The sequence below is a fragment of the Pholcus phalangioides genome, unplaced genomic scaffold (genome assembly GCF_987345545.1).
Source record: "Pholcus phalangioides strain wild (caught in Gottingen) unplaced genomic scaffold, Ppha-v1.0 ptg000041l_1, whole genome shotgun sequence".
NCBI classification, from domain to species: domain Eukaryota; kingdom Metazoa; phylum Arthropoda; class Arachnida; order Araneae; family Pholcidae; genus Pholcus; species Pholcus phalangioides.
In genome coordinates, this window is record NW_028301627.1 from 5,524,104 (window position 1) to 5,539,455 (window position 15,352).

Below are 15,352 nucleotides of genomic sequence, written 5' to 3' on the forward strand. Positions count from 1 at the left end.
GATGCTCTTCCCTGCCAGGAACCCAGAAGAGTTCTGAAATTTTTTGTTTACTAGACCGTGAAAAATCTGGTCTGGAACCCATACCTAATTTTTAAAATCATTGTACCAAATTTCGTAGGCACCTGTGCACAATTTGAGACAGTGCCGTCTAGACGCATGGGCCAACCCGGGCACGTCACGGAGCCCTTCAATGAAGAGCGGCGGGGAGGGATAAAACATGAGATATGGTTAAGATTTGCGAGATTAAGCATGTGAATTGGTAAGTAGGCATTTGCAGTCTGGATAGAGGGCTGAGCAGAATCAATTTGCCCGGGGGCCCATGATGCTTTTAAGATGGCCTCGACTCCAGGCCATCTATGGGCCGTTTTCCGAGGAGAGAGAATTTGTAGCCCTGACTTTCGCAAATTTTCAAAATCAAAATTCATTCGGTAAAAAAAAAACATATTGTTTACGAAAAAGGGAAAAGTGGGGGGGGGGGGAGGGAGTTAGTGACTATAACAAGAAAAGAGAGCTATAAGCCACACTGTGTTTGGGGCCCTTTTCTAGCAATAAATTTTTTCCCCTTCCAATTTACATGCTCCCGCTCGAAAATTTTGACTAGATCTTAGTGTCATGAAGCACCTCTGCAGATAAGGCTCCCCGGGTATGGCCCATGCGTTAGGCGACATCAGTGGTAGCATTGATGTCATGTTGATACCTGACCCTGGTCCCAGAAAGCCTACGCGCGAAGCCTTGCCGTCGCCCGTTTCACCTGTAGCCATTGGATATAGCAGTCCGACGTATGCGAAATCTTTACCGTTTTTGCAGCATATCCAATGACTATAGGGGAAATGGGAGACTTCAGTGACGTCACGAGCTTCGCGCGGAGGCGTTCTGCTATAGAAGGTGTTGCTCCGGCCCGACGGTTGGGAAACACAGTATCTAGACCACAGAAGCCTGTGAAAGAAACCGTACCGTCTATCTACAAGCGTGGAGCTGGCGGGGCTCAAGCCCAGGAACCCGTGCCGTCTTAATGCATGGGCCCACTCGGGCCTCAAGAGAAAACGGGCCTCTCTTTTTCCGGGAATTTTTCATGTAGGGAATCAGAAAAATCACTTGGCCTGGGGCCCATGATGCCCTTAAAACAGCCCTGCCAGGAACCCGGAAGCGTTCTTAAATTTTTTTGTTTACTAGACCGAGGAAAATCTGGTCTGGGACACATACCTAATTTTTAAAATCATTGTACCAAATTTCGTAAGCAACTATGCACAATTTCAAGGCACCTATACACTTTAGGCAGTACCGTCTTGACGCATGGACCAACCCGGGCACGTCACGAAGGCCTTGAAAGAATAGCGGGGCAGAAGGATAATGAGATATGGTTATATATAAGATTTGCGAAATAAAGAAAGCATGTGAATTGGTAAGTTGGCATTTGCAGTCTGGATAGAGGGCTGAGCAAAATCAATTTCCCCGGGAGGCCCATGATGCTTTCAAGACGGCCTCGACTCCAGGCCATCTCTGGGCCGTTTTTCCAGGAGAGAGAATGTGTAGCGAATGTGACTTTTTCAACTTTTCAAAGAAATCAATTTAAAAATTGCATGCTTGAATATCGTCAAACTGTAGCTAGCTTGTTGCTTCATAGATGGCAGCACAGTTTCAAATATTTTGGGCTACTTTTTGGCTACTTTTGAAGAGGATTTTGGCTGGAAATTTCTTAAGGACCTGGAAACTCTATAGTTCAGTCACAGACGACGATATTTACTCGAAGAGCATGGCTTTCCTGCTGCTTTCGCTGATCTCGATCGTTAAATAATGATTATAATTAGTAATTAAGGGCTACGATAGGATCCTTTCGTGGCGTGGATCCACTGGCACCTTGGACGGATTCATTCCTGGTCAAGAGTCATCTTCAAGTGCAGGTCAGTAGACGTAGGCCCGCTTTAACTTATTCGGAGATAGGCTAAGCATTTTTTTTGTAAGAGGGAGGTCTCCTACACTCAGTTTGTTCATTAAAAGTACAGGCATTAATGAGACAAAAGCTGATTAATTATCAGCCCTTTTGGTCAATCACTCGCCAAGAATGTTGGCTGTCTTGAACATTTCCATTTGGGAGGGAGGGAGGGCAGGCCAAGACCATGATGAGAAGCTTATAGTTTAAATTTTATTTATTTACATCGAATATACCACCGTGTGAAGAAATAGATAGTAAAATAATTTCAAGTACTTCGCTACAGTGGTGGTCAGCTCACATTCTCCGCACAGAGCACAAACACTTTTCTTTTTTTTTCTTTCAAACTGAGCAAGACTCAAGTCTATCGCCATCTATGGGCAATTTACCACCTGGTGAGTTGTGCCGAAAGTGTAAGTGTGTGTGTACCTAACAGTCTGAGTGCGTATGTAGTGTTGTGTTTGATTTTTCAGTGCTGCTATCTATATTTCAGAAGTGATGTGTTATGATTAGATTACGTTTTTACTGTGTGTAGGTCTGTTGCTCTCTGTGGTGAGACTTTTTAAAAGGGGAGATCAGCACAAACACTACAACATCGTTGAACAATGACCCTCCATTCAGTCTAGCTGAGGTGGATAGAATTATAGAATTTATCCCCACAAACAAAGTCCCCGGCCCTGATAGTATTGATGGCCCGATAATTCCCCAGCATCTTTAAGTTAGGGCAAGTAATACTCTTTCAAAAACCAGACGTAATCGACTCGTATCACCGAGTAACTCTTTTGCCTGTAGGAGGAAAATGTCTAGAAAAACTTTTGACTCAAAGGCTCAACTTTGACTTGGAATCCCAAAAGTCTAACCTTCAATTCGGCTTTAGGTCAGACAATTCTATAGACGATGCCCTCAACCTAATACTCTTAAATGAATAACTCTATAAACGAATTCAAGAGCAAAGAACTGGATGTTGCTTTTAAAATATCAATATTAAAGGAGATTTTAACAACCTGACCTATTCCTCAATTATCCAAGAACTGCCTAAATCTACTCTCCCTAACAACATTAAATCAATGTTTTCGTACCTCCTAGCAAATACACATATCTAATCACAACTCTGGTAGGCCTGGCGGTTAGAAAATAATATTGGCGGTCCACAGGGTTTGTGTAGCGGACCGGCTTTGTGGAATCTTGTGGCTAATTGAGTCCTAAAAATCCCCCTCCCAGAAGATGCCCATAACCAGGTCTTCGCTGATGACTTTGCCTTTGTGATAGGCAGAGATGCCACTGGACTCTAATTTACCTGGGTTGCGAGACCCAAGTTATTTGAAAAATCTGGTTCCTTTTTAAGTGAAAGTGGTCCCTCTGAAAAAAAAATTATCTTGAAAAAAATTATGCCCCCCCCCCCCATAATTCACTCGTATCTCTATGAATTTTCTTCCAGTATGCTATGATAGCCATATTTTTTGACATAGAAAAGGCCTACGACCGTACTTGGAGGCACGGAATTCTTTCCGACCTCTATAACTGCAGCTTGCGGGGCAATTTGACCATTTTTATTAAGAACTTTCTCGCTCGCCGCATCTTCCAGGTACTGATCAGAAACACATTATCAGCTCCCCAAATTCAAGAACAAGGTGTACCTCAAGGTAGCATTTTAAGTGTTACTCTTTTTGTTTTAAAACTCAACAGAGTGTTGAACCAACTCCCGTTGTCTGTCACTGGTGCACTCTACATGGATGATCTGTTAATATCGTATCAATCAGTGAATATGAGGACAGCCGAGAGACAATTACAAACCACTCTTAACAAAATCAGCAAGTGGCCTCACGATAACGGCTTCTCTTTTTCCTCCAACAAGACTCGCTATGCACTTTTGTCGGCATTGAGACCTTCGTGATGACCCACAGCTGCCTGTTAACAATAATCTAATACCTATTGTAGAAAACACAAAATTCCTCGGCATCATATTCGACAAGAAACTCACTTTTAAACCTCATATTGCACATTTAAGAGCTCGTTGCATGAAGACGATGAACCTCTTGAAGGTCATCTCTTCTACATTGGGGGAGGGGGGGGGCAGACCGTAATTCGCTAGTCCACATATATAAAGCTCTAATAAGATCAAAACTCGACTACGGCTCCATCGTATATGGGTCTGTACCTCGGAGCTATCTGAGTGTGCTCAACCCAGTCCACCATCATTTAGCCCTCTGGATTTGTTCAGGAGCTTTCCGAATGTCTCCCATAGAGAGTCTCTATGTAGAATGCAACGAGCCATCGATTACATCTAGATGTCAGCAACTTTCTTTAAAATATTGTATCAAAATAAAGTCTTTTCCAGATCATCCACTTCATCGTGTCATTTTTAATCCTTCTTTTCATAGACTTTTTGCTGCTTGATCTTCATGTGTTCTGTCTTACGGTCTTCGTATAAGGGCACTTGTGGAAGAACTACAATTAGATATCAGTCGTGTGGTCCCAGTTGCTTGGCAACTGGCACCATGGGAGCAGATTCTGCCAGATGTCTCTCTATCATTATCATCATATTCTAGAGCCACCACAGCAGATGTCATATATCGACAGATATTTTCCAGGCACAGGGGTAGGTACACAACAGGTACTTCCCCATATATATACCGACGGCTCTAAGAGCCCTGGGCATGTCGGTTGTGCCTACATCTGCTGTGAGGAGACATCTTTCAAACTTCCCGACACATTCTCTATTTATTCAGCAGAATTGTATGCAATCCTTCAGGCTCTACGTCATGTACGACGCAAACGCCACCGGCGATGCATCATTTATAACGACTCTCTCAGCAGATTACAAGTACTGTGTTCTTTTACTTTTCACATTCATCCATTTATTCATGCCATTTTTCATGAACTGCATCACCTCATCCATCACGGTACCACAGTAAAATTTTACTGAGTACCAGGTCATGTTGGAATACCGGGCAACGAAAAAGCAGACAACGCAGCTCGAACAACAACTAACATCGACAATAGCCTTTTGGTACCTGCCAGTGACCATTTCTCAATCCTCCGAGAAGTCATGCATCGCCGCTGGCAGGATCATTGGAACAATCAAATTAATAACGAACTACATGCTGTCAAGCCCACTATCAGCCATTGGCATTTGAGCTGCAGGACTAATCGAAAGGAGGGAGTTCTGCTTGCCCGGTTATGCATAGGACACAGTCGCATCACACAATCATATCTTTTACTACGAGAGAGTCAACCGCAGTGCCCTCATTGTCAAAGTCCATTTACCATTGCTCATGTTTTTACTTGTTCACATCATTGTCATCATTTTACGACTGCTTTTGGTCAGAATCATCTTTCACTTCGTGACATTTTATCTGACCATTCCAATGCATCTCACATTTTTAAATTCATCAAAGCCATTGGTTTATATGACAAATTGTAGTGTTTTACAATTCACGTCATTTTTTATGTTTCACGCATAGTTTTATTTTCTACACTTGACAAGAATAAGTTTCATCTTATTTTTAATTAATTTGTTTTGGGGCATTTTGGCCTTATTGGCCCTTGGGCCATTAAACCAAAAATCCAATTCAATCCTTCCAGTATGCTCCGGGTCTTTGATCACCTGCTTATATTTCTTCATTGAGCCTGAGCGGTGGGTCATGTTCCGGGTAAGAGAAGAAGGTATCTGTAAATCAAGTATAAAATTCATTTCTAAAAACATGTTCTATCCAAAGGTTAATTTACTTTCATTGTCTACTAGTAGGAAAAACTTGCACAGACGCTCATTAGCACTGAGAATTTAACGTATAGAATTCTGCACGTGTAATAAATCTAAAACAAATATACAGTTGATCCTGCTTATAATGTTTCCCCCATTTAGAACATTGTTTTTCCACTTAGTATAACTTATCCTCATTCAGATTTCCCGTTTAAAGTGTGTTCCTATTTACAACATTTTTTATGACAGCTTTTTGAAAAACGTTATAAGCAGGATCCACTTTAATTAACAGTTGAAGGCACACATTTATATATTTACTAATAATCAATCTATAAATTTGCCTTCTGATTGATTTTACATCTCGTTAAAAATATCTTAGCACTTTCAATATCTTCTGATCAAATTTAAAGCAAATCAGATTCTCTCTCTCCTCTCCCAGACACTTATCTTCTGATTCCCTATTCATACTTTGATTTTTCTGGTAAAATGATTTTATTTTCCCTCCCTGATGGTTCACAACTCTGAACTGTCGCCATTTAATTGCCACATATTTTAACACCTGAATATAGGTGCTATGTCAGATTTGTGTCGGAGATACTTAACAGTGTGGTTATGTGTGTGTGTGCCCAGCATTTGACGTGTTTTGTGTTCAGTAGGTGGTACCATCTATCTAGCGCCGCAACTAGATACTTTCTCAAACGGGGCAAGTACACATTTTGGCACACTCATGTAATGTAGAAGAAGCAGTTATAAAGGGTGAATTTGGTGCCCCCCTCTAGTCCAGGGCGCAGGACACTAGCCCCGTCTGCCTCTCCCAGTTGCGGCCCTGCATCTATTCTCCAAACTGGTAATATGTGCATTTGCAGTTCAATATATGCATATTTGTATTGTAGGTCTGTGTGATTGTCGTGGCAACCAGAAGTTTTTTCAAAGGAATAACCAACTCAAAATTTGAAATCTTTAGAAAATCACATTTTTAGCCGATTACCATTGCGCAATCGCAAGCTCCAAACACGGATTTCCGCCAAAAGCAAAATTTTTGGGAGGTTCTAAGGGCCTCTTCCTCCCCCCACCCCCGAGATCAAAAATTAAAAATATTTTTGTAGAGGATTAAAATATTGGAATAAAATAATTTATTTTATACTATCTGTGAAGAATTTGATTCTGGTGCCCCTCCAAAAGCCGATTCTGCGTACACACCCATGATTTTCGCAATGTGAAAAATCTGAAATTTGAAACTTCTGTACATGGCCCCTCATTCAGGGAAGCAACTAGATATCCCTCATCTTAAGCCGGGTTTTCCTAGGAATAGGTTTTTTGCGCAGCGTGAACCGAATTAGACCATTTCACGCCGGCAGAAACGTGTTACATAATTATGCTACGCGTTTGTGTTTTCCTAGTGTGGCGCATCAGATCAGGGCAGCTATATTATAGTACACGGCCTTGGCATCAGCTACTCTGTCGTCTGCATGCTCTGGTTTGAAGGGAAGCAAAAGAAAACACGAGAGAGTGTGTGCAGAGAACATCGGCAAAACGTGCGCCGCACGATGCATTTGACTCCTCCAGAATCAGTCGGCCAATCATGCCCGATGTAAAGCGCTGTCGTGAGGCGTATTGCGCTCTGTAGGAAAACAGTCATGCTGCTTTTCTTATCGGTGAGTGGGCGGCATGTCGCGCTGGGCGAATTACGTTGTGCGCAGCACAAGAAACCTGCTCCTAGGAAAACCCGGCTTTATTCTTCAACAACCCGAGTGTATATCAATACAGTATAGTGTACAAAGTAGGAAAACCACTTTTTCAAGGTCATGCGATCATGATACACGGAAAAGAGGGGAAAAAGTAGGGGAGGTTTTTCTCTCTATTTTTCTTCTTAGAACTAGGAAAGAACGCATCCTTTTCCGAAATTCTGAGTATTTGACGCATTATAACGCGGCAATAGCATCTCTGTATAGGGTCAGTAAGGGATCTGGAAATTACGCCCGACCTTTTGCCCTTGGAATGTTTTGCCCCATCACATTTCACCCCCGGAAATTTCATTCCGACATTTGGCCCCTGGGACGTTTTGCACCTGATATTTCACCTGCTGTGAACACATGAGTTACTGACTGTGTGAGTGACCAAGTGAGAGTGAAATCGGCAAGAGTGAGTTAGTGACCGTACAAATGGCTAAATGAGTGACAGAATGATGTGAGCAACAGTATCTATATGAGTGTGCAATTGACTGTATCAGTGAGTGACCGTATGTGTGTCCAAGTGAGTGATTAACCACATGAATGATTGTATGAGTGACCAAGCGAGTGATTGAGTGGTTGACTGTATGAGTGTCCAAGGGAGTTACTGAGTGATTTACCGTATGAGTGACCAAGGGAGTGATTGACTGAATGCTTGTATGAGTTTCCAAGTGAGTGACTGATTGATTGATCATATGAGTGACCAAATTATTGACCAAGTGAGTGACCAACTGAATGCTTGTATGAGTTTCCAAGTGAGTGACTCATATTGTGATTGATTGTGAGTGATTGATCATATGAATGACCAAACGATTGACAACATGAATGACCAAACGATTTACTGAATGAGTGACCAAGCGATTGACCAAGTAAGTGATCGAGCGATTGCTTGTACAAGTTCTAAAGTGAGTGACTGAGAGATTGACCATATCATTGAACAAGTGATTAACCACATGAGTGAGCAAGGAGCAAGGAATTCACTGTATGAGTGACCTAGTGATTGACTGTGTAAGTGTCCAAGTGAGTGACTGTAGAAGTGGCAAAATGAGTGACCGAGCTTTCATTCATTCAAATTTCAATTGAACATAAAGTACTTTAGGTGCCATTGCAGATTTTCTAGTCACCATGGCACCCTAGTGCTTAGGATTTGTCAAGCCCTGCTTTATGGCAAGAAAATTTATAACAATAAGATCAAATGAGCAGATTATACTTTAATATGCATGCTAGTAAGAATATAATAATCGCACAACGTTGTATATCAGAATTATAAATTTTCTAAGGGTGAAAAGGTACATACATTTTTTTAAATAATGGCAGAAACAGTGGTTTTTTTTCTCCTGAAGGTGGTAAAAACCGCGAGAAAATATGTTTTTACCAAGACGGTAAAAAAACAATGATAAATACCGTTCCAACCCTGTAATCATCAAAACATAATTCATTTAAAAATAACTAGTTTAATGTATTGCTCTTTGATGACACTGCACATTTCTTTCGATTGGTCGAGGTTTTATCAAAGCAGTAAAAGCGTTTAACACACAACTTTAATTTGAGCAGATTTCAGAGCGCAAATACAGATTTTATAGTCTTTTTTTACCAGACTGGATTGGTCACATTGCAAGTTAAATTTGTGAAGCTCCATAGAAGAGTACCATAGCATTATAGTCAGAGTAAGAAAGAAAAAGACAGCTGTATTATGTTCTTTCTGAAATTTGGTTCTAATTGACTAATATCTGCACGTATTTCTATGGAAAACTACCCTGACTTACGCGGTTGTCGCCAATCCTACCCATCGTATAACTTTGGAGTGCTTATTACTGTGCTTTATCTATTTTAGAAAGAATTGTATACTTAAAACAAAATTTGCTATTTTAACTGCAAACACGATTCCGCATACACAGTAGGGTTATTAGATCTTTTAAATGCTTTTGTAAAGCATGATTTATGCCCGTTCTTTGATAGAAATTAATAAGCATATACACCATGTTGACATAATTTTTAAACCAGAGCTAGTGTGCTTCAGACAATTTTTTTGTATTAAATTTATTCTGAAATGATGCTAGGAAAAAAAATGTATGAAGTGTTAATTTTTGATACTTGGAGAAAACCCATTATTGTCAGGACATTTTTTTACTGTAGTTTTTCCAAAGCAATGCAAAAACTCACCAACTGCTCTAAGAATTGATAAATTCTTTAATAAAGTTTGTGATAAATGCTGTATTATTTGCATTTAAAAAAATAATCATATGCATAATAATGCCTTACATGTATAAATAAAGAAAAAAATCAATTTTTTTCCACCTAGCAGAAACTGGCTGGTTTTTACCACTTATGGCAAAAACTTGCCAACCCTGCTCATAACATGCAAATTTTCCAATTTTTATTAAATTCACAGAAAATCGACCATATGAGAGACACCATGTGTGAAAATTTAGAATTCGATATTTCTTTATTGAATGAGATATGAGTATTTTTTGTGAATGGGATTTTTAATCGCGCATGTGCAGAAAATATCTATTTCATTTTTTTCACAATTTGGATGCCAGATATACAGTGCGGCTTATATAAAAATTACAGTTGAATGCCATGCAAATTCAGAAAAATATGTGATATCGTGAGCTGTAATTTAAGTTACTCAGTTTCTTCGTTTCGACCTTATATACGTGTGTTGTGTTCAGGAATTTCTCTTATATAGCATCAGACATACGTCTTCGCTCATTCACATAAAGCTGTGGGCTTATTCTTGAAATAATCAAATAGCTTAAAATAATCAAGTATATCTTTCTGAATTTTAATTTGAAGTGAATTGAAAATTATATGTTTTGTCTCTTTACCATTGAATATATCAATCGAAGTAAATCAATTATTCTCCTTTTGATGGTACGCATGAACATGCTACGTTCATCGAAAATGCATGTTCCATTTATGGAACGTTGGCGTTTCAAGGGAGTAGGATTCATGGCCAGCATATGATGTTTGTTGGTCTGCTTCGGTATTCTCTTTTGAACCGCTGTTTATTCATCATGCAGAGAGGCAAATTCTTAGTAAGATGAGATTCCAACCAAAACAAATGGGCTGTTTTTTGGTTGGATTGTTTATATTTGGTGGTGCCCCCTTCCATTCTTGAATGCCGTAGTAGTTAGTCAAACTGAGATATTGCCAATTATCCGCTGTTGAACCTGGGAACGTTGCCAATGGATTTTTTTTTTCTTTCGAAAATGATTTAGAGACAACAAACAGTTCCAGCTGGTATATGCGGAATACTGGATACATTTTGTGATGAGATGGGAATAAAGTGTTGAAACCTTCACAAGCTTATTCTTCATGTTGATTCAAAGGAGATTACCAATCTGATGATTTGGTTACAATTTTCTGGTCTGTGGTAGCTGTTGTGTTGCATCAAACTATTACACTCAAGGAACCATTGGCCTGTGTAAAAATATAGTAGCACGTTTACAAAAGTGAAATCGATGTTCCGCAGCCCTGCCACTGTGGTGGTCAGCTGAAGTTGGTTTTCTGTGGTTCCCAACTTCGAGGTGTGAATGTTAGCCGATCTCCCCTTTAACAAGTCTTGCCATGGAGAGTAACAGACCTACAAACAGTACAAATGTAATTCAATCATTACACTTCACTCACTTCACTTCTGAAATATTTGCAGCACTCAAAAAGCAAACACAACACTAGACACACGCTAAAACTACTTTACAGCATACCAACTCCGGTCATATATCGCCATATGGCAATTTCCAACTAGTGGAGTTGGGTAGGAAATGAAGGCTCCATCCATCAGTGATCGCCCTAGGCTCGGTAGGTAAAAAACTTGCTTCTGACGTTCAGTGCCTGGATTTGAACCCGTGGACCTTGATGGTAACCTTAATAGTAGAAGACGAGCACCTTTACCACTGCGCCACTCCACAATAAGACTGTTAGGTACTCCCACACACTTATACTTCCAGTACAACTCACTAGGTAGTAAATTGCCCATGGGTGGTGATAGACTTGAGTTGTGTCCGGTGTAAAAGAAAAAAGTACCACAGCCTCAAATCTTGGAAAAATATAATGAAAGGATACATGTGGTGGTAATGTAATGAACAAACATCTCGGAAGTTAAAGACACAACCAAAACTCAATAAATGGTAATAAAAGTTGCTCAGCAATGCTTTGAACATGTTTATGTCCCGTTGGATTATAATTGTATTTGGTCCTGGACCGTAAATATGATTTTTTTATAGTATAGAGATATAGGCCGTTTTATAGGATTTTGTTGGGGGAAGGGGGGTGGCATACATGATTTTGCTGCTCCCATCACTGAATAATGCAATGACTCTATAATGACATTCTTGCTTACTCCTGAAATTTGCTATTCAGGGCAGTTGCCCCTAGTTCTGAACTGGATTCGGAGCACATTTTAGAGAAAATTCATTCTCTTAGGTATATTTTCTAGCTTGAAACGGGAGAAATTTATGGACTACGAATGTAATCTATACTTGATTTTTCTTAACTTTGGATTGCTCGTATTTTTATGGTATTTTTCCAATGGAATTTCTTTTTTACATATATTTTATTTATATTTTTTTCCTCATCTTTATATGTTTTTTTTCATTTTTCTGTCTAATTTTTTTCCATCCACCTTGCTGAATATTTTGCTCAGATTTTATATTTGATATGTTGAGGGGATAATTTCAATGTCTTGCTCAGAGACTGACTTCCTATATTTTCTATAAGCCAATCTGAGTGTGTCCTGTAATGGCCTTTATCTCATTAACTGTCCGTCGTAGAGGTATGATTCCAATTTAAAAATGCTCAACAGGCGTTCAAAAATTTTCCTGTACCAGTTATGAGAGTGAAAGTACAGTATATAAGAAAATAAAAAAATGTATATTTTTACACGGTCTCCCTGTGCTCTTACTTCCAGTAAGAAAGTTGTTGCCTTGTCTCTCCTGATGCCAACAAAAAAAATTCTGTGTTTCTAAGTGCAATATTCATAGAGATATTTGAAAAACAGGAAATTTGGGAAAGAACGGCGTTAAATGGGTGTAAAACGATTTTTACGCTGTTCTTCCCCGAATTTCCTGTTTTTCGAATATCTCTGCGAATTTAGAAACACAGATTTTTTTTTTTGGCACCAGGAGAGACAGGGCAACAACTTTCTGATTGGAAGTTAGAGCACAGGGAGAAAGTATAAAAATTAAAATTTTTTTTTTACTTTGTTATAAACTGTATTTTCACTCTCAAAACTGGTACAAGAAAATTTTTGAATGCCCGTTGAGCGTTTTTTAAATTAGAATCATACCTCTACGGCGGACGGTTGATGAGATTAGGGCCGAGCTGGCACTTACAGGACACACTGTATAATGAGAACTTTACATCTTTTTCTAGGTAATTGAAGATCCTCATCAGAATCTGGAGGAAAATCTCCTATTTCTGTACAAGTCAACAAGCAACGACAGTATTTGCAGCAATATTGAACCAGACGGGAAACTTGGTGAATTACAAAGGATCTACTCTCTGATTAAATATATCCCCAATATTTTTCTAACACTTTTGGAATGGATAAATTATCTTCCTTGAAATCATATGATGCAGATGAAAACAATTCTTGTTATACTCTGATCTCGACTGCATCGAGTGCAAAGCATTCCGAACCCATTTCTCATGATCCCTTTGGTATTGAAGATTATCCGCATAAATGTGGGTACTGCAGGAAAACATTTTTGAAGCGCTCTGAGTTTAACATTCACAAAAGATTTCACACTGGAGAGAAGCCTGATGACTGCGATGTTTGTGATGAAACATTTTATCGAAAAGGGGATTCAAATAGTCACAAAAGAGTTCACGCCGGAGAGAAACCACTGGAGTGCGATGTTTGTGGTAAAACTTTTTCTGAAATCGGCGCTTTGAACAAACACAAAAGAGTTCACACTGGTGAGAAGCCGTATGAGTGCGATGTCTGTAATAAATTATTTTCTCGAATCACTCATTTAAACGTACATAAAACAGTTCACACTGAAGAAAAGCCATATGAGTGCGATGTCTGTAACAAATTATTTTCTCGAATCAGTTATTTAAACAGGCATAAAAGAGTTCACACTGGCGAGAAGCCGTATAAGTGCGATTATTGTGGTAAAACGTTTTCTGAAACTAGCACTCTGAACAGACACAAAAGAGTTCACACCGGAGAGAAGCCACATGAGTGCGATGTTTGCGGTAAAACGTTTTCTCAAACTGGTAGTTTGAAAAAACACAAAAGAGTTCACACTGGAGAGAAGCCTTATGAGTGCGATGTTTGTGGTGAAACACTTTCTCGAAACGATGATTTAAATAGACACAAGATAATTCACATAGGAGAGAAATCGCATGAATGCGATATTTGTGGTAAAATGTTTCCTCGAACCAGTAATTTAAGCAGACATAAAAGAGTTCACACTGGTGAGAAGCTGTATGAGTGCGATGTCTGTAATAAATTATTTTCTCGGAGCAGTCATTTAAGCATACATAGAAGAGTTCACACTGGAGAAAAGCCATATGAGTGCGATGTCTGTAATAAATTATTTTCTCGAATCAGTCATTTAAACGTACATAAAAGAGTTCACACTGGTGAGAAGCCGTATGAGTGCGATGTTTGTGGTAAAACGTTTTCTGAAACTGGCACTCGGAACAAACACAAAAGAATTCACGCCGAAGAGAAGCCACATGAGTGCGATGGTTGTGGTAAAACTTTTTCTGAAATGGGCGCTTTGAACAAACACAAAAGAGTTCACACTGGTGAGAAGCCGTATGAGTGCGATGTCTGTAATAAATTATTTTCTCGAATCACTCATTTAAACGTACATAAAACAGTTCACACTGAAGAAAAGCCATATGAGTGCGATGTCTGTAACAAATTATTTTCTCGAATCAGTTATTTAAACAGGCATAAAAGAGTTCACACTGGCGAGAAGCCGTATAAGTGCGATTATTGTGGTAAAACGTTTTCTGAAACTAGCACTCTGAACAGACACAAAAGAGTTCACACCGGAGAGAAGCCACATGAGTGCGATGTTTGCGGTAAAACTTTTTCTCAAATCGACGCTTTGAACAAACACAAAAGAGTTCACACTGGCGAGAAGCCGTATGAGTGCGATGTCTGTAATAAATTATTTTCTCGAATCAGTCATTTAAATGTACATAAAAAAGTTCACAATAGAGAAAAGCCATGAGTGCGATGTCTAACAGATTGTTTTCTCGAATCAGTTATTTAAACAGGCATAAAAGAGTTCACACTGGCGAGAAGCCGTATGAGTGCGATTATTGTGGTAAAACGTTTTCTGAAACTAGTTCTCTAAACAAACACAAAAGTGTTCATACTGGTGAGAAGCCGTATGAATGTGATGTCTGTAATAAATTATTTTTTCTCGAATCAGTCTTTTAAGCATACATTTATTTATACAACATTGTTACGATCTGTAGATGATAGATGGCTCCCAACCATATCGAAATCTTTTGGCAACAGCAGTTAATACAGGTTTCAGTTTAGCGGAGAACTGGTGGAGGGTGTGCAAAGAATATTCCACAAATTTCTATTTCATAGTACCAGGTTTGTGGTGCCACTGTCTGGAGGGGCGGATCCCTCTGGAATGTTCTTTGTACACCCTCTGCCAGTTCTTCGCCAATTGCATATCTTTGCGCTAAACCGAAACCAGTATTAACTCTTGCCAAAAGATTTCGATATGGTTGAGAGCCATCGAGCAAATCGCTCCATCTATCATATAAAGATCATAACATTGCCCCCTCTCATAGAATTGCTCGTCCCGACAATTCGGTCCTTAAACCGGCGGGTTGTGGTAAGAGGCTAGTCTGTTGAAGTGGACCACCTCGTACTTCGAGGATGGCGTTCTCTGGATCCGAGCTACGACGTTGTTCAGTCTCTTCACGACTCTAGGGTCCTTCCCATGACGTCTGAAGTTTCGGGAACAGTCCTTTGGGGCCATTCAAGTATTACGTCAGCATCGA

The 15,352-nt window shown here is 39.6% G+C and overlaps 1 protein-coding gene across 1 annotated transcript; it reads left to right on the top strand.

Moving 5' to 3' along the window:
• Positions 1 to 1,712: 1,712 nt before the first annotated feature.
• On the top strand, positions 1,713 to 14,751 carry LOC149065143 (uncharacterized). Its single transcript, XM_089254413.1, has 2 exons — positions 1,713 to 1,901; positions 12,740 to 14,751. The coding sequence occupies exon 2, from the start codon at positions 12,910 to 12,912 to the stop codon at positions 14,557 to 14,559; it is 1,650 nt and encodes a 549-aa protein (XP_089110539.1). The 5' UTR covers positions 1,713 to 1,901; positions 12,740 to 12,909; the 3' UTR covers positions 14,560 to 14,751.
• The last annotated feature ends 601 nt before the right edge of the window (positions 14,752 to 15,352 follow it).

Bases quoted from the DNA above. Each gene is read 5' to 3' on its own strand.
- LOC149065143 (XM_089254413.1), top strand. From the start codon at position 12,910: ATGGATAAATTATCTTCCTTGAAATCATATGATGCAGATGAAAACAAT.